Raw genomic sequence first — 26,121 nt, 5'->3', positions numbered from 1 at the left:
GGACTGTCGCCAGATGAGCCTGGGGAGGGACGGCCAGACACCTCCTGCACCCTGCGCCTGAAGGGCTGGGGCTGTAAGGTAAGCCCCGGTGAGGCGGGTCTCCTGCCCCGATCTGTGGACCGCGCTGTGGGAGGCTGCCGACCCCCTTCTTCTATTGTCTAGTCGGCTGCAAAGAGAACCCGAGGGAGGGGAGGCGACTGTTGGCTTTCCCGGTTGCGGCGCAGACCTGAGGGGAACTGACTCCTTGCTACGACCCCCCCCCCTGGCCATTGTACCGTCCGGCGGTAAAACATGGCGTTGTTTGCTTGCTCGCGGCTGGGGGGTGATACTCCGGTCTTGCCCGCTGCCCGCTTCGCCCTCCCTCCACCAGACACCAGCTCCACGGTGCCGTCCCGGATTGCTGCCGATGTGGGGGTGCAGCTTCCGCTGACATGCGGCTCCGTACTGGCCGTCCTGTGGGACTTTCGTTTACAAATGTTTGCTCGCTTTCAGGCGCTAAGTGAGCAGTTTGACTCCCTGTTGTCGGCTGCGGGCCGTGAGCGCTCCGTCTGTCATCAACACGGCGTGGGTCTGCCAGTGCTTTTGTCCTCTTGCGGGGACGCAACGGCTGTGTGTGATCGTGCTACACTGGTGCCTGCATCTGGCTTTCCCGGCACCCAGGATCAATTGCTCTCCAGCTTAACAGCGGATACTTTGTTTCCCCGTTCATTGCTGCCTGCTTCATTGTCGCCTGCCTCACCGCGTCTGCAAGAGTATCCAGCTGAGCAACACCTAACATCCTCGAGGAATCGTTCACGGTGGCATACTGCTTCTTTTCTGTGGAACTCCTGTACTCTACATGCCATGTCTGGACTTTATGTGGTGCACAAAGGGACCTCTACAGATGGTCGGCGGCCATTTTGGGATTCTACTTCACCATCTTCTCCCAAACGGCCATATTGTCTTTGTCTGCACGGGATGCGGGGCCTTCATGTAGGGGCTGGCTTAATCTCAAGCCCGCGATCGGGCCAGGGCTAGACTGATTAATATCGCCATGGTTTCACGGAGGGGCTGGACTGGGACTGGAACTGTATGTGTACTTTGTGCGCATTCGTCGCGATTTGTCTTCCTTCATCTAAATTGTTGTGACAATTCATTTTCACACGACCGCTTTTGGGGTAGTGGGTTCTCAGTGTGTGGAAGCCAAAGATGGCCGATGGTTTAGGGCGCTCTGATGATACGTAGGCTCCTCCCCACCTTCTTCTTTTTGGGAGTTTAGATTAGAATAGTCCTGTTCTTTTCTCACCCCCTTTAACATAGGTGTATTGTTTTCTTATCTTTCTTTACTTTATTCTTACTCTCTTTCTTGTTTATATTTCGGGTTTATTGGGCGACAGGCACTATGCTGGGGGGGGGGAAGGCCGTAGCCTCCGCATTGGTGTAGGGTGGGGGGGTAACTTACTGTTTCTAATTAGTTCTATGGGCCTTTTTTTCTCTTTATGTTTCTGCGCTATACTTGTTTCGATTCTGGGTCCGGGTGGGGTGTTGACTGAGTGGGGGCGGCACTGGAGGGGTGCGTAATTGCTCATGTGACTATCCTGTTATATAACTGCATTGCCTCACTGCCTGCGATTTTACTTCCATTGCTGTTTTAATGATGCTGCTGCTCTCCCGTGTGGTGAAGATATCGTGCGGACTCGAATCTCCTTGGTTCTTATTCTTCACTGACTATTTCCCTGATAAACTTATTTTGAAAACTTTAAAATTAACCTTCACTTCTCCTTTCCCTGGGGTCAAGGATCTCTCCAGTGTATGTTTCATAAATCGTTGCTAACCTTGACCGTTGAAGCACAGGGGCCGTAATGTTTGTATCAGTGCTTAACCGTATCGTGGCCGGCCTGAAGGTTGTAGGCCCGTATTTGTTCTTTTAATATGCACGAATAAAGGTTTTTAAAAAAAACAAAAAAAAAAAAAAATCGCCTGTGTAACAAAAACTATTTCTTTCAACTGTTTACAGGATATGCACCAGGGTTGAATCCAGGATACAACCCTGAGTAAGAAAATCATACGCAAAGTAATTGAAATTGCATTTACTTAAAAGTTCCCATTGAGCTCAATGTTATAATTGTGTTTGAATTGTGTTGCCTATTGGAACAACTGTAACTATTGCATTTAAAAGTCTATTGCTATTTGAAAGTATTCAACTAGAGTATCTTATTCTGAGAAAGTATTGTGATACCTACTGGTGGTTCTAAAATAAAACAACTATATATTTTTATATACAAAACAATTGGCCTAGAGTTCAGTTCTTGAGTGTGTGAGACCATTTGCTGACTAAGTGTGTACAACAAATGATTTACACTGTCCTCTGATACTGCCGTACTGCTCGACCAAGCTACCACTTTAGAGAGTAAGGTTCTATCTAATTTTATCCTCTGCCAAACCTCTGGGGACTGTGGACTCTGTGCACACTGAACCTGACTTTGGTGCAGTATATACAGAGCCACTTTCTTACAACAATGTGCTCCTTTACATTTGGGACATCCGAAGGGGAGTTCCTGAAATATCAGAGATACTAGTGGGATTCCAACGGGCGTCAGGATTGGGAGTTAACTGGGCAAAATCCTGCATTTCCCCCCTTTGGGCTGACTGCCACCTACAGGATTGGCCCAATTTTTCTATCTAATCATAATTCATCAGACCAGGTAGTGAGATGGGAGCCTCGGGTCTTTCAATATCTGGGGTTCCGTGTTAACCACACCACAAAAGATCTCATAGAGGGGAACCTGACCAGGGCCATATACACCCTATGATCACAGATGGCTTTTTGGAGGACTCTCCCGCTCACAGTCCAAGGATGAATTTTGCTTCCAAAAGGGTAACACTCCCCCGTCGCTTGTACTTTTTTCTTATTTGCCATTGTTTGTACCTCGCGCCACCTTCGTGGAGTTCCACACCATGCTGGAATGGTTCATTTGGAATAAGGACAGGAGACGGGTGGTTTTTTGTAGATTGCAGCTGCCACTGGAAAAAGGTGGCCTAGGCGCACCAAATTTCGAACAATATTATTTAGCAGCGCGGCTACAATGGCTGACGCGAAGGCTGGCCAAGGAGCAGCTGGACGAGGTGGGTGAACTGCCGATGCACAGAGCATGAGAAATGGTAAGTATGATGTTGCTCCCTGGAGCATGGCCCCCCTGAAAGGCAAACAGCCTGGTGAGAGTTGCTACCAGAGCGATAGGAACGGTCTAAAGTTGATTCCAGATACGATGCCATACTCTCCCGCCATTAGCCTGAGCTTCTTCATGCAGTTCTGCACATGCACAGGTTGGATTGGCAGCCTGGAGAGATGCGGGAGTGTCCTCGGTGGGGAACCTATTCAGAGACCGGGAGTTGATATCATTTAGGCAGTTGCAGGAAGATCACAACCTGCCAATGGGTAATTTTCTGGCTCACGGGATACTGATGGCAGAGGGGAGATGCCTGTGAAGTATCACAGACACCGAGCCAGAGCAACACCCATTGACCCATGCCCTGCATGGTATGCGGTCTGGCTGGAAACTGGTAACCTTGTTTGTCAAAGATTTGGCCCACATGACCAAGGACCCTTTACTACCCCTCCGTAATCTATGGGAAACAGACATAAGTCGAGCCCTGACGCCTAAGGAATGAGAACGCATCATACACTATCCAAGCAGAGTGTCCCCTAATGCCAAATTCTAGTACATTCAATTTAACATACTGCACAGGGCATACCTCACTCTGGCTGCCCTACATAGAATGTTTGGGTCCTCCTCTCTTTGCCCAAGGTGCCAGGCACCTAGTTCATATCTGATACATATCTTTTGGTCATGTCTGGTCCGGAGTCACAGATATACTCACCACACTAACAGGCCGTACGATCTAAATACCTTAGAGGAGGCGCTGCTGGGAATATTTAAGAGAAAAAGCGCAGAAGGTGCCCTACCTTTTCATAGATCTGGCGATGCTTATTGCTCTTTGAGCCATCACGATGCACTGGAAGGCCGCCACACACCCGACATTCCAACACTGGCACACAGCAACACTCAAGTGAGGCAGGGCAGAGGCAGCCGCGCTGTGCAGGACGGAAGTCAGTGTTCCAATTGCCAACTTATGGAACAACCTGTTACAAGAATTACAGGACACACAGGCTGCTCCCCAGGAAGGGTGATGGGGTTGGGCATATAAGGCCCAGTGACATACGCCTAGGGACCTACCTGGGGTAGCGCCACCTAGTTCCGAAAACGTTACTGGCCTGGGGTGCCTGGTAGAATGGGTGCTAGTCGTTTCCGTTTTACCAAAGCGAGATGGGGGCGCTCCAGAACTACTCATTAATGTATTCTGATTGTTTCTTGTGGCCCTTACATAGGACACCATGGGATATACCCATCATAGCTGCATTGCACGGTATAGAACATGCTCTCTTTATTAATACCCAGGGTGTATCTGTGATCTACTATCATGTTTGGTTTGTGTTGACATTAAGTTCTGTGGCATTGAACCACGTACTTCTGGCTTGGAATGTTATGCATCTGATATTGCCGCCAGAGTAGGACGGCAGTGTATGTTATACACCTGATGATTAAAAATAAATAAAAATTGGTTTAAAAAAACATCTATTTACAGATTAAAACATTACATACAGCTGTTGGGTCTATTATGAATGAAACTGATCTTACTATATCAGTTTCTAGTCATATCTCTAATTCTTTTCAAGCCTTTTAAAAATCATTATATACTGGAGACACACAACCATGTGAAATTGATATTCAGACATTTTTTGATGGTATCCTCAAGCTGGCCTCTTAACCTGATAAATTTGCAGATCTAGAGCCTGATATTACGCTTTAAGAAATATTGACTGCCATTGATTCCTTAAACAAAGTGAAGACTCCAGGCCCTGATGATTTTTCCACTGAACTTATTTCCTCACTGTCATCTTTTTTTCACCCAAATTATTATAACTTTTAAACTCTTTTACTTCCACTTCCAAAGCTAGTGCCCCTTTTTTGGAGGCTTTAATAACTGTTGTCCCAAACATGATAAAGATCCCAAATTTTGTAAAACCTACAGGCCCATTTTGCTTATCAATTATGATTGATTGCAAGATAATTGCTATGGTCTTAGTTTACCATTTAGAGTCTGTTGTTTCCCTTGATGTCAAATCAGATCAATCAGGTGTTTTCAATTCTTCATTGTTTGGTTTTAGCCCTAAATTAATTTAATTTGTCAAATTAATATATTTCAACACCAGAGATAGTGTATTTGTTAATGGTTGATATTCTCTTTATTTTGATTTATGTAGAGGTACTAGACAGGGATGTCCTGTGTCCCTCTAACTTTTTGTTTTATGTTTAGAACCTTTCCTGGAATTAATTCATCTTAATCCAAAGACATCTGACTTTAAATATAGTTCACAAGAAATCAAGTTGTCTGCCTATGCTGATGACATTTTGATATATATGTCAAATCCCCAAGCCGGAGAAAACGCTCCTTACGACCATTTGTACCCGGGTTTTACAGGATCGGAATCGGCACCTCTATGTTCAAACTGCCATATTTATTTGCCACTAAAAATTATTAAACTAAAAAAATAACACTCCAGATGTGTGTCTGATGTAAGGACTCTAATCTAAAAAGGAGCATATTTTCAACAGTAGGAGTTTCTCTTCACATTACTAGATCTACCAAGACACACTCTAAATGTATTTTGTGTATCACAGTTTTCCTGAATATCCACAATTGTGTGTTGGTCAGTATCTTAAGACATATGAGGACTGTACCAGAAAATTAAATCTGATAATAAAGGTAAATTGCTTATTGCTCTTCAAAACTCTCATTGGCCTGTGATATCAAGTACAATTTGCAGGAGTGGAAGATGACTAATGTCGCCCTAAGTGGAAAGGGTATGCTTAGACATGGGTCCTGTGCACACAGCGTCACTGGAATCAAGCTATGCATAGCTGATGAGCCCTAACTATGGTTAAACCAGACCTTGTATTTCTGTTCAGGCAATACCTGGTTTGTCAGTTTTGGGCCAGACTCTTGCCATCGGATCAGGGTCAAGACTAATTTGCATATGGCTGGGTCCAGGCTTAGGTGACAAATTGTGAAAAATAACAATGGACTGGGCTGCGGACCAAGTAATTAACCGTGCCTGAAGATAATTCAAGCATTTTTGTATACTTTTTTGTGTTGCCTAAATGGAAAAGGTAGGGCCAGATGTGGTTCCTGTGCACATGGTGTCACTGGAATCAAGCTTTACCTGGATGATGAGCCATAACTTGAGTGAAACCGGTCACTGGTTGCCTGAATAACAGTTCAGGGAGGATCTGGTCTGTCAGTTCGGCTGGAGTGTTCCCATTGGAGCAGGATCAAGACTGATGTTTATACGGCTAGGTCCAAACTGAGGTGACATGGTGTGCAAAATAACGATGGACTGGGATGTGACCAGAGTAATTACCAGTGGCCAAGAATTATTCAAGAATTCCATTCATCACTTTTTGTATACTTTAGACTGAAGCTCACATTGATGTGGATACGTTTGGTGCTGAATCCCATTCAGCTAGGGGAGCTATGGCTTACAATTCTTATATGGTGGGATCTAGGTTAGACTATATTATGAAGGCCACCGATTGGTCTTTGAATGCAACTTTTAAAATGTTTTATTTCCAACCTGTTGTTGATGTTACTTTAGTGGTGGTAAGAAAGCTTTAACCAACCATAATCTGAGCTCCAGTCCTGGGCGAGAATAAAACCGTTTCTAACAATCACAACAAGAATTTTCATTTCTTGTAAGGACACAAAGGCGAGCATTATCCCACCCTGATATACTATTATCAGGTTGTATGGTCATTATGCGGTGATTCTAGTTATATAATGTATTTCCTGCCGTTTGAGTGTATAGTGTAAGATATGGGATTTGGATATTACTTCTGATGTATGCTGTTTCAGGGAATGTACTAAAGCAAGAGTGACTTAATGGAAGAGATGGTGCTGGTGGATTTATCCAACTGACTGAATCAGTTGAAGATATTTGGTTAGCAAGTTGACATTTTAAAGACTGGGTCATTGTAAAGACAGAGGTGGTCAAGATGATGTCTACCCTAGCTGGTCACAATAAAGGAAAGTGATTAGCAGATTGGAGGGGTTATGTGTTTCCCTTATGTTCACAGGATGAGTAGTTTGTGCTTACTGTTGATTTAATTGGCTAGTGTTTGTAATTGACGCTTGACGGGGCATCAAAGCGCTTTTCGGAGAATCGCACGCTACTCCGGAACCCAAAACAAGTAGTGAATTAGTATAGGGAAATATGAATTAACTTGAGCAGTGGACATGTGGGTCTGTTAGTTGGAATGGAATGCATAATGGAGCAATAGAAGAGAGAATCTAGAAAGTGTTTATTTTTGTAGTAGGAGGAGGTTTGGGATGAATAAAGGAGAGATGGAGGAGGGAACAGTCTCTGGGAATGGATTAGGGAGATCATATTAGTAAATGAGGTCTCTGCTGAGTCTATGGAGGGATACATGAGGGAAGAATTTAAGAAAGTGTTCTTAGGGAGATCTTAGTAAAATGAAGTTTGGGGTGATGCAAGGAGGGATAGAGCAGGGAGGAGTCTAAGAATTGTTATTTTGGAGATCATAGTAGTAGGATGAGGTTTGGGGTGAGTCAGAGAGTAGAGCTAGAGAATATATTGAGAGAGGGATAGCGTGAAACATAGGGTACCTGTCAGGTCGCTAGTAGCAGTAAACCAAGAAAGCCACTAACCTCAAAGATCGGCCAGCAGGGACGATGGCATGAAGAAGGCCCCCTTCCTCCCCTGGGTATAACCACACACAGGGGAATGTAGTTACCACTGTGCAAGGGAACCCCCCGGGTAAAAAGCGGAAAACAATAAACACTCCAGTAGGGCAGAGCGTCTTATCTGCGCCCAGTAGACAGATCTGCCCGGCTTTTTGTCTTAATCCCTCTTGGACAACTGCAATGGAGAAAACAACAAGGGACAAAACATAAGGTGGGGGAATGGTCAGAGTCACCACCCACCCTACTACTTTCCCCTAGAGGTCCTTCACTCACTTTACAGGACTGCAGAGTTTCCGGAGTGGAGGACTCTTGTGTCCCAATACAATACAAGGCAGTTGAATGCTGTTAACCATACAGCAGTTGAAAACGGCAGGCTCATGAAACAATGTGCAGTAAAGAAATACGCCTGTAAACCTTCTTGTTGCCCCACACGCTGTTCAAAATCACAGCACGCTGAGAAGAAACCAAAGGAACTGCTCAATGCAAAGCTGCTCCCTGAGTTCCGGAGACGGTCAATGCCAAATGTTTTAACAACAAAAGGGGGAGCGTAAATAACACGCCGAAGACAGGAAGAACGCCTAAATACCTGAAAGGCCAAACGCGCCCTGAAGAGATCAAGGAAACGATAAAGACCGTGCTGCGCGCCAGCACAGCAAGGTCTCCGCAATTAAGTCCAGGCTCGGCAAGATCAGGAACAGGGATAAACGGGCTTGGAATCGTTGTAGGAAACCAGCGCTCGACCTCCCGTGGGGAACACCTTCCGCGTAGCGATGTTTCCTGGAAATACGAAGGAAAGGAACCCTGTGTATAGGATAGGGAGGGGCTTTATAGGCGGCTCCTGCCCTGGTGCTCGGACCGTTGCCCCTTGGCTTTCTGGGCCTTGTAGTTCTGTCTTCCCGGCATCATTAGAGGTGGAGCCCTCTCTGCTTTTGGACAGGATGTGTGTATTTTACCATGCCAGGAGGGAGCAGACATCCCATAAACCCCTCTCTGGCTTAGGATCGCGACAGAACTGCATTGGAGGGACTCAAATATAAAAAAATATATTTTACAGTAGGAATAAAGTAATAAATATATAGATACACAAGTACACGAAAGTTATACATGTATTAGGAAGGTAATATTTCAATATGCAAGTTATGTTTAATAAGCTCAGACTTTCAAGTGTTGCTGTACTTTAAGTTAATTGTTTTTGTTATGTATTAAATATTTTTCAGTTATTTAACAGTGAAGCAATTGTAGATAAATAGTTATGATGAAACCTACATATTGTAATAGATAAATAGATTGCAAAGCCCTTCATAAGCTTGCACCTTATTTCTTTTCAATCGGCCATCCAGTGTTTTGACTAATAAGTCAACAAATTCTACCCAGAACTGACCTGCGGTTTTGTGAGTTTCCCTGAGTTTAATGCAGTACCTCACCTCACTGGTGAGTCCAAAGCCCTCAACCGGGGTATCCTTCATGAGGTCCTAAGACTCAGTATTTGCCTCATCCAATGTCAGGAGTCTATCCCTACACTTTCCTGAGAACAACTCCCAGAGTAAAGAGCCCCAGTATTTCCGGTGTATCCGCCTCATTTTAAATGCCCTCTCAAAGGCAGTAAACTATTTGGTAGTCATTACCCTAATCATATTTAGGGACAATCCCTTTCAGGATTTTGGATCAAACGTTTCCTCTCTCTCGCAAATCACTTTATTACTGCCACCACTTGTGAGTCCTAAACCCATCTCAGCCCTTTATGGCCAGGATTTTGGGAGGTAGATCTGCCTTGCCAAGTTTGAGCGCGGCGTTCGAGGAAAGGTAACGCTAAATCAAGTCAGTATAGTGCAAATAAAAACAAGTATCAAAATGAATGTTCTTTTCTTAGTTGTCACTTGTGAATGACCAATTTTTTTTAAAATCAAAAACTACCCTTAGTAAGTTCCTTCATGGGTTGCGGCTAGGGCATCACCGTCCCTATAGTCTGTCGTCTCTGCCTATGAATTCTGCGGTCCGTCATTTATTTCAGGACTGTAGTCTCTCCTCTCTGTCAATAACCCTCGTGTTACTCGGTACCACTGTTGGTAGTTCGGGGGTACCGGTGCCGGAGCAGCCATGGCTCTGTACCAAGTTGCGGCGGGGATCTTGGAGCGGGCGCAGCGAAAGGAGGGGGCCGTGAAGGGGCTGGTATACGAAAGCGGCTATAAGGTGAACTGCCGCGGAGTCCATACGCTGTCATTTTAGTAGTACACCTTTTTGAATCTGCACCTACAATACTGGCAATCTACAGCAGCACACGCTGCGATTTCAACAGGACTTACTCTACTGCAGGGCCCACTAAACTAGGCACGCCATCGTCCATTGTACGGCTTTTAGGACTGTGGCGACAGAGGGACACAACAAAGTAGACTCAGAAGCGCCCACTGATCCAGTACTACAGATTGCCAAAACAACAAATGCAACAGCTCTCACGAGGGCATTCTGCACTACCACCGCACTCAGTGTTGCCAGATTGGGCTAGTTCCCCCGCACAAATTGGTGATATTAACCACATTTGCGTGAGAAAACAGCCAAATTGCCCATGCCTATTTTTTACTCTGTATATTACCCCGTGCGCATTTTGCAAAGCTGGGGCAGCGCCTTACCAATGAGAGCAGCACTCCATTGGAGGGTGACATTATATCATCATGGGCAACCAACCACCACTCCCCACTGATTGCTCGTAGTCAATTGAATCATTAGTTGCAAGCTGAGCAAGTGAGCGTGAATCCCGTAGCATGGCTCGGCGTGATTGGAGAACAGGACTCGCATGTTGATACACATGCGACAACAGCACCTCCTCTCACGTGTACTGCCACCCTACGTGAGATGGTGCGGTGTGTTTGGGACACAAGTTTGTCAATCTAGTAGCGCGCGAAAGCTTTATCCATGCAAGGCATAATTATTGACCAGCCCCTGCGCAGTCTTTAAAAGACTGATGACGCGCACAGGGTCCACCTCTTCTCTGACTTAGTCGTGAGTGACTGACTCTCTTGTGCTGTGCAGTAGTAAACTAACTGGACTGACACACACGGGCTCTTTCATGGTCGAGCTGTCGTCAGACTCGCTTAAACTTATAAGTGAGCTGAGCAGGCAGCCCGCAGGGGAATGTCTGTGTGAGAGAGGATGTGGTCTGTCGGCTTAAACTGCCTGCTTTGGTGCAGGAAACCAGGGTTCGAGTCTCGAGGTCGCGTCCACATCCTGTGATTCTGGGAAAATCACATGGGGGCATATCAACAAGGGCTTTATCTCTGCTTTTTTGGCTTTAAAAGCCAAAAAAGCAGAGATAAAACCAGCGCCCTATCAACAACAGGGTGCTAACACGCAAATTTTCATGTTAGCACCCTTTTACTCTACGCTTCCCCTTGCATCTCTAATGAGATGCAAAGGGGGCGTTCCAAAGTAAAATAATAGGAGAAATGTCGCTAAGCGACATTTCTCCTATTATCAAGAATGTCGCTAGCCCTGTTAGAGACAAAAAAAGCAGCGCTAACCGCGGTTAACGCTGCTTTTTTACGTCTGCTAATTTTCAGACTTAGCCATGATATCCTATGGAAGGAGGATATCATGGCTAAGTTTGCCTGTCCCTATCAACAAGGTAACGTGTGATTATCGCTGGGTTTCCAGTGATAATCTCACGTTAGCCTGTTAGCGTGTAGATTTTTATCGCTATTGAGATAAGCGTTGCTAATAGCACGCTATCTCAGCGATAAAAATTCACGCTAGCCGGCGATAATTATCCTCACGCTAAGAGCGCTGAGCGATAATTATCGCCGGTTGTTGTTGATATGCCCCTTAATTTCCCTGTGCCTGAATGTGTAATGTAAATACGGTGCTCATGTACAGCGCTCCAATACCTTCGGGTCGAGTTCGCGCTATATAAATATGCACACAAAAAAAGACAGGTAATCTCGGCTCTCCGACTCCCTCGTGGTGGTCATGAGCGGTGGCAAACTTACAAAGTAAGTTGTTTTTTTGAAACGCACATATTAAATCACTGCTTGCTTGGATGTCATGTAACTGCATTTCCAACTAGAGTCACCAACACGACATCATGTACAGTGTAGTGTAGCTTGGATGGGCTCTGTGACTGGGGCCCCCAGGCAGTGCCAGTGGCCTAAAATGGCTCGCTCATGTGAGTCCACGACTAACACTAAACTGGGCCACAGCTGGTGTACCCTGGCATTGAGTTGGGAGAGCAATGGCCTGAATTGGCGCTCTGCCTCTACTCACATGAGTGAGTCCCCGGGCTTGGCAGGCCAGGTCTCACGGGTCAGCTGGTGTAGCCTGGCAGGGCCCCGGGTGGGGGCAGTAGAGTAGATGGTGGCCTGATTGGAGTGGCTCTGCCCTCGTGGGCCAGTGTACACTTGTAGGGTACTGATGGCATTGGCCAGAAGTGGCTCCGCCATCCTCTGCGTTAACGTGCGGCACATAAGTCCACCGACTGGGCAGGGGCTGGGTCCTGTAGTCCCTACAATACAGCGAGAGAGCTATGGATGCTCCTGCTATGAGTGCACCTAGCGCGGTATTTCTCCACTCAGTTACCCCTGCCGGTCAGTGCTGGTTGACTGGTCATGTGCAGCCATGCCAGCCATACCCCCATCCCCCATGTTGTATCGCAGTGGATGAGGGCCATTGGTTATTAGAGCTGCAGCTTTCTGCACATTCAGGACAGCCATGTTACCACCGAGCACAGCTTCAAGTTGAAGATGTTTATTTTTATACCACTAATTTCTTCCACAAGTGACTGTGACATTTTCTCCATAATGGTTGGATCGTGGCTAGGTGCATGTATTTATGTAGATTGTTGTGCTCTGTTCCTACAGTGGTTACATAATCTGGAATTCCAGAGTACGTCATATGCATTTTGAAAGGCTCTGTAAAGACGATCAGTAACATCTGTTACCTAGGAGTGGGCACACTGTTAAACACTGTTGAACCACAAGACCCCAGTGAGATTTTTCTCAGAGGTTGTGCGACATTTCATGTAATTACTTGGGGAAACTGCTCCATATTATATTAAAATATCATTGGTTGCGCTGATTTCTATGGCACTTGCATATGTCTGTGAATGTGTGTATGTATGTATATATATGTGCGTGTGTGTGTATATATATATGTGCGTGTGTGTGTATATATATATATATATATATGTGCGTGTGTGTGTATATATATATGTGCGTGTGTGTGTGTATATATATGTGCATGTGTGTGTATATATATATATATACACACGTTTTTCAATATGTGTGTATATATATGTGTGTGTATATATCTTTATACATATGTTTTTCAATATACTCCACCTTCTGCTGCACCTCACTTCTCGGGTACAACTCCTGTGGTTGTGAACCGCAGAACAGCAACAAATTCCAACGGCTACAATAACATAGCCTGTAACGGGTGCACTCGTGGATGAATGTCAGTAAAATGTTTTTATTGGCTTAGCCAGCAAGCACTGACAGACGCGTTTCGGCACGACACCGTCTTCAATGTCATTCATATATATTTCAGTGAATAACAAAGGTTAAAGGGAATGTCCTAGTTAGGTGAAAATGTCAGGTAAAATATACCATTTGAAACCAACAAACAAAACCACTGAAAGGGTCCAGACCTGCTCCTATCATTACCCTCCTGTTTAACCTATGTGCCTAGCTTGCTGGCACCTGCTTCCTCCCTTTTGCTCACCATGTTCCATGGACCTGCCACTGTTATGTGAGCTGTCACTGCTCCTCCTGCCTGCCCAGCATGGTCAGATGGCAGCTGCCTGTCCCTGCCCTCCATGGTCTTTTGTGTTTGGCCCTGCCACTTCCCTCTTGCTCACCATTGCTGTTGCCCTTCCCACCTTCCCTGTGAGATCAACTTGCTGCCCCGACCCCCTCACACCTTCCCTCCGTTGTCTTTGTATATGCCATTATACTCTCCCTGTTGCCCTCCAAGGTGTGTTGGGCTTTCAGTGCCCATCCTGCCTGCCCATCATGATGAGCTTGCTGCCCCCTGCCCTCAGTTTTCATGCGCAGGCTTCAATCCCCTCCCTGCTTTCCATGGTCCTTTGACTCGGTAAAGACATACTCTTTTTTTAAAATTTAAAGCAATTTATAATATTCTAACATGTATGTGGCATCATTGACATGGTTATTTTTTGCAAAGCTTGGTTTGTGCACAGGATCTTCAAGCGAGTGCCAACCCTTGGCTTGTATCGCCCCAATAATTTGCTGATTTACCCATTTGTATTGTACAGTGCACATGGTGTGCTAAAGTAATTTAATGCACTGTCATGTGCTAGTGAGGTCATTCACACATGAGAGCATCTCGAAAAGCTTGTGCTTAGGTGATGTGCTGCACAAAAGATTCACTTGCATTGTAAGGCATAAATCCATTAAAGGGAAACATCACTTTTTAAAGTGCATTTGAGAGATTATCATGGATGAACTGCATGGATTTAGAAATTATGGAAAGTTTTGCTTTAGTAGCAATGATTAATGGAGTAATTTTTAAATGTGGACTGTAACATCTGCATTTGTAAAGCAAGCATTTTTCGAGGTTGGGCATTTTGGCTGGTAAATAATGTTTGTTGCTGGTAAGGTATGTTGTTTCAGATATTATTACCTATAAGGCACACTACTTTATACTGCCTTTAATTCTGATCCGTTTTTGAGGCACCATGTTTGCGTCTTTGCTGGAGAGAGTGGTGGGACAGTCCATGAAAAGTGAGTAACCATTTTTCCATGTCTACTTATAATGTGCGTAATGCAGTGAATGATTGAGGCACTGAGTTATATATATTTGCTTAAAATAGAAACTAGATTTATGCGTCTAAATGTTTGCTTCAGCCTATTACATTATTTGAGTGTTACAAGTTTGGGCTTGGAGTGGTTTGTTTTGGGCTTACTTTGGGCTCTTAATTAAACAGCTTTGGAAGGCTTTCAAAGTCTGGCAAAACTGTCCAACACCCTCCTGAGGCAATCACCGACCTAGCGCTCACGAACATCTCCACAACCACATCACTGACACTCGCAATATAATCACTACAGTAGTAATTACAGTAGCAATATTAACAGCATATTCGACTGCACCACTGCTACAGTGCTGCCATTGCAGAACTCAATGTACAATTCTTTGTACTTACACAACGCAACAGCTCGCAGTGAATCGCTTAAGTAGCACTCACCACAGTACTCTACAGAAATTAGTGAGCCACTCCCCATCAAAGCTCCTCCTACAGACTATCGATTGCACCTCAGACTGTTCCAATATTGTACCTCTCGTTGCAGTGCTCATTTCCCATCCATTACACTATTCAATGCAACATTTATTCAAAACTCGAGCACACACAACATATCAAACAGTAATTGTCAATTAACAATATGATGCAGGACAGATTCGTTGTAGTTGCACTTTTAATTTTCTTGCTTCCGTTGGTCCAGCCAACACGTGTTTCGTCGCCTGGGAGTACCCGCGACTTCCTCAGGGCTTGCGAATTTGGTATGTTGGAGATTCTACCTACTTGCGACCGGTTATAATTCCGTCCCGGCCCATGGGCAGGGAATAAAGTAAATTCCGTCAGGTCAGGTAACCAAACTGCTTTACAAAATATTTGCTAGAAAAACACTTAGTACAAAACCAAACAAGCATTGGCATAGCCAATAGGTCTCGCCTTTGGGACCTTATAAGTGTTTAGTCATGCAACAGTTGCATAACTAAACACTTATAAGGTCCCAAAAGCGAGACCTATTGGCTATGCCAATGCTTGTTTTAACTGCTGCAATCTATTGAAGCCTCACCGAGAACATCAAAGTGGCCGTGCGGCCGCGAAAGGGATCGCGATCGCGATCAAACATCAAAGCGGCCGCGCGGCCCTGAAAGTGAAAGTAATCGCGGTAAAGCGCGGCGCGCGCGCCCGTGCACATGCACTGTAGCTCTAGGCTGGCCTGGTAGCACTTTTTGGAGCCCTCTCAATAAGTCTCGCCAGACCAGCGCATGCGCTGGGTCAGGCGAGACCTAAAAAGGCCATCCGCGAAATGAATTTCACTAAATTGAAGACATATACAAGTTTTATCTTTGATAGGCCTAAACACCGTGGTCTACGTGTTTTTCTAGAGAATATTTTGTAAAGCGGTTTGGGTTTGTGTATGATGGGATGTGAAGTGTGTTGTGATGGATGTGGAGCGATGGAATGACAGATGGTGAATCTGACAGTGTGATTGGGCTGTTGAGGGTGTGCACAAGTGAAGAATGTATGAAAGCAAAGTAGTTTCTTTTATGTGTGAGGGTAGAAAGGGTGGTTAGATATACATGTTCAAAATTTTTTACATTCGAAGATGTTTGTATTGTTTTATGATGTCGATTAATCTTTAATGTAAATTGTGCAAAATTTGGGATTAAATCCAACGGAAAAAGTGGATGGTGTGACATTGTTTGTCTCAATGCACTGTAAATAGTCTTATGGTAGTAGCAGCACTGGCGTTTTCTATAGTCTTATACTGACAGCTTGACCATTTACTCGGGGTCTTGTTCGCGTTTTGTCATTTTTAGTGGGTTACTGGTTGCCATGCAGTGATTGTCCTAGTAAACGACGGAGGCAATTTTGTGAGACGAATGACTTAAAAATGACGCAGTTGTAAAGTGCTCTATGTTCCTTAGTGTATTCTTTTGGGGTTCAACAGCACTAATATAACTGTCTGTATCACCACCATTTTGGAGGTTTCCCTAGGGGTTGGCTGCAGTGCTCCATTTTGTCTTGGCTAATTCAACAACATGTGCCCATATATTTGTTAGGTAAAGGTTTAATCGTGGTCTCTTTTTCCTTCACTAGAACATTAAACAACTATATGCATTGGTTTGTGAAACTCTTCGTTATTCGTCCATTCTGGAAGGGATCATAAACCGCACCAATCTCCTGCGCGAGGAAAAGAAACTGAAGATGAACGTAGCAAAGGTAACTTCTTTCCTGCTGGTCATGCTTTACAACTCGACTGTGAGCGTTTGCCGTCCTCTAATTTGGCCATTTCATGCCTCTGCTTCACCATGTAAGTTTCTTAACATGGAGGCTGTAGAACTTCTGCCTATTCTTTGTGATAATAGACCATTTTCCTACAGGTGCTGGTCTATGACATCCTCTTTGGGAAGGGACTGAAGTGCGGCGGTGTCTGGAAGATGATTGCCCGGAAGCACCAGGCCAGACTAAAGGCTGATCTTGCCCGTCTGAAAGTCAAGAAGAAAGTGAGCTGCAATGAGGATCTCTTGGCTCCAGCAGCAGGAGCAGTAAAAGGTGTGTGACTAGGCTGGTCTTAAACAGGCAGACAGACCCCTACCATGCAAAGGTCTATTGGCTGTAGCAATCCAGATGTCCATATTGAGCAACTTTTTGCAGAATTCTCATACTTCAACATGGCACTATTCAGTTGCATATTACTAAAAGGTTAAAAAGTATTTTTCTTTATATGGCTATTGCACAGAATAGATAATAAGTGTTTACGAATCGTTGAGGTCTACTACTTCTGGGTTGGTAGTGCTGCTTTTTTGTGGGATGTTTTGTGTCACTGCATAATTAACCCTCCAAGAGCATACACAAAATATGTTCTTGTATTTAAAAAAATTGCAAGTTATATTCCAACCATTTTCAAATAAATCTATTTGATATTTATCCTCCTGTATACTTCTAAAATAAAAGAATATTTCTTTACTTACTTTTAATGTTGGTATGCTAACTTTACTACGCACTTTACTATGTGGTATCTTTACCACGCAGGCTTTAAATTGCAGGTAAATACATCGTATACCATTTTCAGTTATTTTGCACTGCAGGACGTCACCACACACAGAAGTTATTATTTATTTTGGTCAACACGTTGTATGATATGCATTGTAATGTACTGCATTGTAAATGTCGGTGGTGGTAACAACTGATATTCTTGCAGTTTAAATATTCTCTTTGCTGTACATAGTCCTAATCCTCCTTGTTCAAAGATGTCCTTCACTGACGCCTGTTTCCCATATATCACATACATCTTTTATCACATACATTTTTCTTCTAAAATGGTAGCAGAACTTAATTATGAGAAAGTGACTTTATCAGGAATTTTATTATAGTCCAAGTTCCCCACAACACACAGCCTGACTGCCTTATTTTATCATATGGTGCTGCCTACGCAGTGGTGTAATTTCATGTAAACTGATATGCATGGAAGAGAGCTTGGCATAGCTTGGCACAACAAAAATCAGTACGCTAAAGAAAGAGAGCAAGCACTATTTATCTCCCACGTACAAGAAACAAAAGGCATGTGTACGTTTGTGCGTATAAACAAACCTAAATGCAAAAAGAACAGATGATGGACGTAATGCTGAATCAATCAAACATTCACCCCCGTCACAGATCTGGGTTAAATCCATAATCTTTATTTTTGCACGCCACACCGTTCCAGTTAGACCCAGCCATATGTAAATCAGTCTTGACCCTGCTCTTCATGGGAACAGTCCAGCATGAACTGCCAGGCAGGGTCCTCCCTGGACCAAAAACAATCATCCTAGGACCAGTTTCGGGGTTTCACCCCTCATCAGCCAGGATAGCTTGAATCTGGTGGCGTAGCAAGCACAGGACCCACATCTGGGCATACCCTTCCTACTTAGAGCAACAAATGCAAAAAGAACAGATGATGGATGGAATGCTGAATCAATCTAACATTCACCCCCAGTCATATTTCTGGGTTCAATCCATCAATTTTTTTTGCACGCCACGCCGTTACAGTTTAGACCGAGCCATTTGCACATCAGTCTTGACCCTGTTCCCCATGGTAACAGTCCAGCCTGAACTGCCAGGCCAGGTCGCCCTTGGACCAGAGAAACAAGCATCCTAGGACCGGTTTCGGAGTTTCACCCATGATCAGCCAGAATAACTTAAATCTGGTGGCGTGGCGAGCATGAGACCCACATCTGGGCATACCCTTCCCACTTAGGGCAACAAATGCAAAACAAATAGATGGAGCCCTGCCAAGTGTCACATGTCTCTCATTATACTAACACATTTTAAGTCCATATACCGCTTCACTGTAAGCAAAAATATTGTCACGCACATAAGCTTATTCTAATAATTGAGCGTGTTACCTCTTTTTGAGATCTATAGTATCAGCTCCCAATTTTTTTTCGTGAGTCTGCCTATACACACGTGAGTCAAGGTAACTTAGCAGCCATTTGATGTTCTTGCAAGTTATGATGAGGCTGGCTGATTCACCCTGATTGGACGGCATTTTATTTTTTAGCACTATGATTGGTCACTATCACTACGCACGTGTGCTCGTGCAGCCTGTCCTGCACCACGAAATTTACCGCTGCTCCGCCAGTAGAGTGTGTGCTGGTGAGAGAAGTTTGGCAGCCACTTAAGTGTGGCCCACAGGGTTGAGTATACAACATGAGACGAAAAAGCATCAGAATCCTAGCAAGGGTGTTCAGGCCGCAAGACACTGATATCACTTAACAGCAATTGTTTGGGGTTTTTCAGAGGCTCGATGGTGCCAAGTGAGCAGAGTATTATTGGCCTTTTTTTATGACGTATAATTTCTCTGCATTCTTGAGACACTTGGACTGCTAATGGTTTTTCAGTAGCTCTGTATGAAAATGTGGCTTGCACTGCCATTCGCTTTGCTGGGCCTGTTTCTGAAGATTTCACTGCTGCTGTCTATTCTACTCTAATTTATGGGATTTGGAATGAAGTTTACTCTGCCACATTTGCTGCGTTGCCTGAGCTGTGTGTCTTTTGTATGCATATGTTGCTTGCACTGCCATCCCAGATGGCCTCTGTGCTCTTCGGGCAGGTCAGTGCACCGGTGCAGTGTCAGGCCCAGATCCGCACCGGAGCAGTCTATGGCTGCCGGTAAGAATACCCACAAGTGGCGACGAGAAGCAAAAGGTGCTTTCATTTGCACAACTCTAGGTACAGAGGCCGTCGCTCAGTGACACATAGACTGTGCAGTACAAATGAGAGTTTGGGAGTGTTGTGTGGGGCAGTAACCTCCACTGAAGCATCGAATCCTTGTAAAGTAAACTATTAGTTATTGGAAGCGTGTTCATCAGTCATACAAGGGTCTCTCACTGCAAAAGCTTAGACAAGCTACTCTGTAAACTATTCTTTCCGAAGATGTAGAGAGAAGAGGCCTCAGTGTGCCTGTTGAGACCTGTTTAGCCGCAGATGCACCTTATGGGAACCAGCTCAGCCAGCCTCTCACAGAAATCAGATGAGCTACTTCAGCTGTAATAGCTGCCAAGTGGCTGTGTCGTCTTTTCATACTTCGCGCCAGTAGTATCAAGAGTCCCAAAATGTAACCTCATGTAGGTTAATAAGTTAGAACTATAATAAGATGTTACAAAGGATAAAGACCAATTTAGGAAGTAAACATTAAATAAGAGTCTTTCGGACTAAAAGAGGCAGTAGCGCTAATTATGAACAGGAGTCATCAAGACTTTGGATCGTGGAGGAGAGAGATAGACAAGGGTAAAAGGGGTGCAACAGGAGGAAGTGCGGACAAAAAGAAGAGCGTGAAATAAGTGGAGAGAAAGGAGTAATACAAGAGACAAAGGGTGATGCGAGAGTGCAGGGTGGAGAGAGACTGTTTCCCTCGTCTCCATTGCTTGATTTTTCTCGCAATAAAGTGTCACTCATTGTCATTGAAATTTCACTAATAATTACACTGAAATTATGGAAATATCACACATAGTAATCCAAAACCTTGGCAGCTATGCAGATGATGGGTGGAATGCTGAATCAAACGAAGATTTACCCCCAGTAATAGATCTGGGTTAAATTCATCATTTGTTTTGCACGCCACTCTGCTCCAGTTTAGACCCAGCCATATGCAAATCAGTCTTGACCCTGTTCCCCATGGGAACAGTCCAGCCCGAACTGCCAGGTCCTCCCTAGACCAGAAACAAGCATCCTGGGACCCGTTTCGGGGTATCACCCCTCATCAGCGAGGATAGCTTGAATCTGGTGGCGAAGCAATCATGGGACCCACGTCTGGGCATACCCTTCCCTCTTAGGGCAACAAATGCAAATAGAACAGATGATGGACGGAATGCTGAATCAATCGAACATTCACCCCTAGTCACAGATCTAGGTGAAATCCATCATTTTTTTGCACGCCACGCTGTTCCAGTTTAGACCGAGCCATATGCAAATCAGTCTTGACCCTGTACCCCATGGAAACAGTCCAGCCCAAAGTGCCAGGCCAGGTCCTCGCTGGAACAGAAACAAGCAATTCCCTTGCTCACTTTGCCACTGGATTCAAGCTAGCCTGGCTGATGTGGGGTGATACCCCGAAACCAGCCCCACGATGCTTTTTTCCGGTCCAGGGCAGATCAGGATGGACTGTTCCCATGAGGAACAGGTCAAGACTGATTTGCATATGGCTAGGTCTGAACTGGGGTGAGATAAATAACGATGATGGATTTAACCCAGATCTAATAGTGTCTGGGTGTGAGTGTCTGAAATGTTACAGCACTCCGTCCATCATCTTATTGTGTTTGCATTGTTCGCCCTAAAATGGCACGGTATTCCCAGACGTGGGTCCCTTGCTCACTTTGCCACTGGAATCAAGCTAGCCTGGCAGATGAAGGGTGTTACCCCGAAACCGGTCCCAGGATGCTTGTTTCCAGTCCAGGGAAGACCTGGCTTGGCAGTTCGGGCTGGATTGTTCCCATAAGGAACAGGGTCAAGACTGATTTCCATGTAGCTGGGTCTGAAATGAGGTGGCAAAGTGAGCTAGATAGCGATGATGGATTTAACCCAGATCTAATAGTGACTGGGGGTGAGTGCCTGAAATGTTTCAGTGCTCCATACATCATCCTATTGTGTTTGCATTGTTCACCCTAAGTTGGCAGGGTATGCCCAGACGTGGGTCCCTAGGTCACAATGCCACTGGATTCAAGCTTGCTTGGCTGATGAGGGGTGTTACCCCAAAACCGGTGCCAGGATGTTTGTTTCCGGTCCAGGGAAGACCTAGCTTGGCTGTTCGGCTGGACTTTTGACATGAGGAACAGGGTCAAGACTGATTTATATATGGCTGGGTCTGAACTGGGGTGGTGAAGTGAGCTAAATAATGATAATGATAACAATGGATTTAACCCAGATCTAATAGTGACTGGAGGTGAGAGTCTGAAATGTTTCAGTGCTCCGTCCATCATCTTATTGTGTTTGCAGTATAGACATACCTGTCAGCCCATTAGTCTAAAAGGCTTAAATACACTTTGCAAGAACTTCACACTGGCAACATTTAATCATGTATTTATTAATATTTTTATAAAGCCTGAACTAGATCTTCATGGTGTGAGAGCGATGTACAGATAGTTGACATGTTGCACATTGATTTTAGAATAACAAAAAATAAATAGTATGTTACAGACAATGCAGATATGAAGAGTCCCTTCTTGAAGATGATCATGTTTGCTAAAGGTGATCTGCCTGTCGGTGTGCTATCAGCAGTAGGTGCAAGCACAGAGAACTGGCCATGCTTGGTGTTTGCCATTCTGGGTTGTAATCCAGATCCTGATGCAAAGAATGGGTGGAATTTGAGGCATGCAAGATCAGCCTTTAGTCTGGCCTGGTCCTTCTGGGCAATCATCTTCCAGACACTGATGCACTTCAGTCCCTTCCCAAAGAGGATATGAAAGACCAGCACCTGTAGGCAAATGGTCCATTACCACAAAGATCATCACATGCAGACCACAGCGCGCACACCACGGCAGATCCTGATACAAAGAATGGGCGGAAGTTCTACAGCCCCCATGTTAAGAAACTTACATTTTTATGTTAGCAGGCTTTGTAGAGCGCACAGCTGCCTCAGCAAAGAGGCGTCCCAGCGCTAAGGCAAAAACATGGAGGCTGATGACAGGAGACAGAGCATTAGGACGAAGGGAAAAGATGAGTTTTAATTGCCTTATGGAAAGCCAGATAGTTATTCATGGCACGGATGGATAGTGGCAGAGTGTTCCAAAGTTTGGCAGCCAATAAACGAAAGGAGCGCCCGCCCGACTGATCCCTCCTCATGCAAGGCACAGTCACCAGGTGTTGTCCCTTCTAACGAAGTTGGCACGAGGGAGAATAGAATGAGAGCAGGTTTGACAGAATGCCAGGAGAAGAGGATTTCAGAATGTTAAACGCCGTACAAAGGTCCTTGAATTCCACTCGATTGGCAACAGGCAGCCAATGTAGCCGATGAATCGCACTGGAAGTGGGATAGGTTCTAGGGAAGCCCAGAATAGTTCTGGCTGCAGCGTTTTAGACTGGTGAGGCCGAGGCATGAATTATCCATATTTGAAAAAGGCAAGCCTGATTTGTGTCTACCCAGGTAATTAGGGTTAATCTGGCTTTGAGTTTGAAAAGTCCCCCTTTGTTACGTTGCTTTGTGTGCTAAATTGAATACTAAAAAATAGGGCAGTTCAGGTAACATTCATTGCCCGTTTTGAGAGAAAATTGTCAGATTCTGCTTTGATGATATCCTTACCTGCTCCCTCTTTCCTCTCTTCAGCTCCAGCACTGCCACGCTACATCCGAATCAACACACTGAAGACAAATGCGGAAAATGTCATTGATTACTTTAAGCGACAAGGCTATGCCTACCTTGGTCGAGCCTCCAGGTGAGTTATGTGTGCTGAGTGGGTCCCAGATGGTTTTACTGGCAGGAGGCACGGGAGGGAGTGTGTTGATGATCTCGACCGTTTCTGGGAGTTGCATGTGTTGTTGCAGAGAAGTGTTGCATGCATCCTCTAAAGGGGAGGTTTCGGGTCACCTTCATATCTGTGATGGACGGTGCCGCAGAGGCATTTGGTTTGTATAGCGATTGCCCTCCACCCATACCCCTGTAGTTCTGTCTTATTTGCCCAGCAGTCCTGTCACTAGCCCATCGCTATACACACTAGGCTTCATTTTACGTTCCTGTCAATTGATTTTTGTTTGAAGAAGTGAATCGCTCTAATTATAATGCATTTATTTTTCTGCATTCACAGCGAGGCGGGGTTAGCTAGATAGGTCCTTTTGTGAGATGGGGAGGGAAAGGTCTGCACATAGATCATTCTTACGCTGTGTTTGCTGGAATGCTGATAATATGCTCGCATTGCTTTTTTTCTGCCCCCGCAGTGTAAGGGAGCCAGGTCATCCTGTGAGCATGGCTATAGAGACTGTAGATAGTTCAGGGTACAGTGCTGTTGGGACATGAATTTTCCCTGCATGCTGTTAAGTTGTGTTCCCCGTCTACGAATATCTGATATACTGGTTTTTGACTTTGGCCCCAGCCTCACACTGATCTAGTGTGTGGTAAGGTTCAGGTCTGTCTCTTAACATGAGTGAGGTTTTGGGCCTATTCTGTGACCTTGTGGCGCACAACAAGCATTCCTTCATTTGACTGCTCTGACTACTGTCCTCGTTATGAGTATAGTATGTACAGCAGTTTACCATGTTTTGTTTATCTGTAGTGACTAGATCGCTTCATCTTTTTCAGTACACGAGTGAGCCAGTAGGCCTCTGCTCCAAAGTATCACTTCTGTGTGCTAACTTAAACCCTAGCACTAACATCCCAAGTGTATGTTATGGTCTTTTGGCCTATTACATACATTGTGTGTATGAGTGAGTCAGTAATGAGGGCCTCCAGGTACCATTTTTGAAGCCCCAGGTCTGTTCATGTATACAAGTTGAATATGAGGTTCTTTTCCCAGACAGTGGAAGTGTATTGCTGATATTCATATATTCCTGAAGCTGGAGGGAGAAGACCTAGACACTGAAGTAGGGTAAGAGGAGTTAAGGATCCCTTTAGAAATTAAACTTGGTTCGTTTGCTGAGTGAGTCCGCTGATTAGTCTTCCAGCGCACTGCAGTTTGGTAGCTGTGGGGGTGAAGGTTTGGACTGCAGTTTCTGTTCAGATTGTGATGGCCCTTTAGAAGAAGAGCTCTTACTTGATCACTGTTTAATAGGATATTGATAGCCAGGTGCCGAACGATCACACCTTTTTGTGCCTCTGTTGTGGGTACTCCTAGCTAGAGACTACCCTGCGGAAAGGAGCATCTCTCTACACAAAGGCTGTGTCTGGAGTACAGCCTGGAGATGACACCTGTAAAAAAACACATCTTACTGGTTCTAAAAGTGCAGACAAGAATCCATATCACCGGTCTGCTTTCATTGTATACAAATGGGAGCCACTGGCCCACTTGTTCCAATAAAATGGGAGCGCTCAGCAGTGACAAAAGACGGGAGTGCTCAGCAGGGGGCTGCTGTGTAACTAGAGATAATATCTGCATGACAGCTTACTTTGCAGAGATGAGGGGACGTTCCATAGAGACTGACCTGAAAGGAAAAAACTGTCCTGTCCAGAAACACCTGGATGCCATCCTGCCTGCTGAGAGGGAACAAGCAGGTAAAACTTGCAGGAGGTGTAATTGTTCTGGGTAAGTCACACGCAGCTGACCTCTGAGTTTGAGGGCCCATCCTTCCAGGTAGGAGAGCGATCTGCATTCTCCATTGATCATAGCAACATCGTGAATTGTGTCCATGCAAACTGTGTGGTTAAAACATTGTGAAGCAGCGCCACTAACCCAGCCTTGTGAGCTGTCGGAGGTTGTGCAGCTCCAAGAAGAGAGCTTCAAGGCTACCCTGCAGCCCGTGGCCCATCATTCCAACTCAACTGAAGCCCAGAAGTAGGATTTCAACCAACTGGATATCTGCGACAATGCTGGAGCCTGCACAAACTCTGGTTGGCAGTCTCTACTGCTGCTATCCACGGGCTTGACCTGATAGCAGAAATACTCGCAGCTAGCGCAATCCTCCCAGAATGTGTGGTAAATTTAAATTACCTAGACTTAATTTATGCGGTAAAATTAAATAAGAATAACTCAGTAAAAATAAGAGGCAGAATCCGTGGTATTTGAGGTTATAAAAGGGAATTTATTCCTTACAAAGGAATTGGTTCGAACCAGGCAATCGGGTTCCGTCACCACGAAGGTTCAGGAAGGGATCGGCGATACATTATTGACGGTTATTATATATATAGTAAATGCATTACAGTAAAGACAGATGCAGGAGGCGTAACAGCTGATAGCAAGGATAAGAATACACATACGTAATAAAAAGGCGTTACAGTAGGCGTGCATAAAGGCGTATACTAGAAACGTCATTAAGAGGATGTCACAGGTGGGTGGATCCATAAGAAAATCCTGCAATGTCAACAGAAATACATGGCAGGGATGCGCGCGTAGCCGCATGACGTGTGATTGACGTGTAACTAGAAGGTGAAGGGGATTTGACATTTAGCCCTAGAT

At 44.9% G+C, this 26,121-nt stretch overlaps 1 protein-coding gene across 1 annotated transcript in view; it reads left to right on the top strand.

Annotated features, from left to right (window-relative positions):
- The first annotated feature begins 9,824 nt into the window (after window positions 1–9,824).
- Window positions 9,825–26,121, top strand: part of NSUN5 (NOP2/Sun RNA methyltransferase 5) — a 39,258-nt gene continuing 22,961 nt past the window's right edge. The window contains exons 1-4 of the mRNA XM_085649660.1: window positions 9,825–9,993; window positions 16,640–16,762; window positions 16,924–17,095; window positions 23,343–23,451. Coding sequence (XP_085505786.1) covers window positions 9,901–9,993; window positions 16,640–16,762; window positions 16,924–17,095; window positions 23,343–23,451 — 497 coding nt within the window. The 5' untranslated portion in view covers window positions 9,825–9,900. The remainder of the gene's footprint in view (window positions 9,994–16,639; window positions 16,763–16,923; window positions 17,096–23,342; window positions 23,452–26,121) is intronic.

This window comes from Triturus cristatus, chromosome 3_2 (genome assembly GCF_964204655.1).
Source record: "Triturus cristatus chromosome 3_2, aTriCri1.1, whole genome shotgun sequence".
In the NCBI taxonomy this organism is placed as follows: Eukaryota; Metazoa; Chordata; class Amphibia; order Caudata; family Salamandridae; genus Triturus; species Triturus cristatus.
Note: the sequence above shows the minus strand (reverse complement) of the source record. Positions and strands in the feature narration are given on the sequence as shown.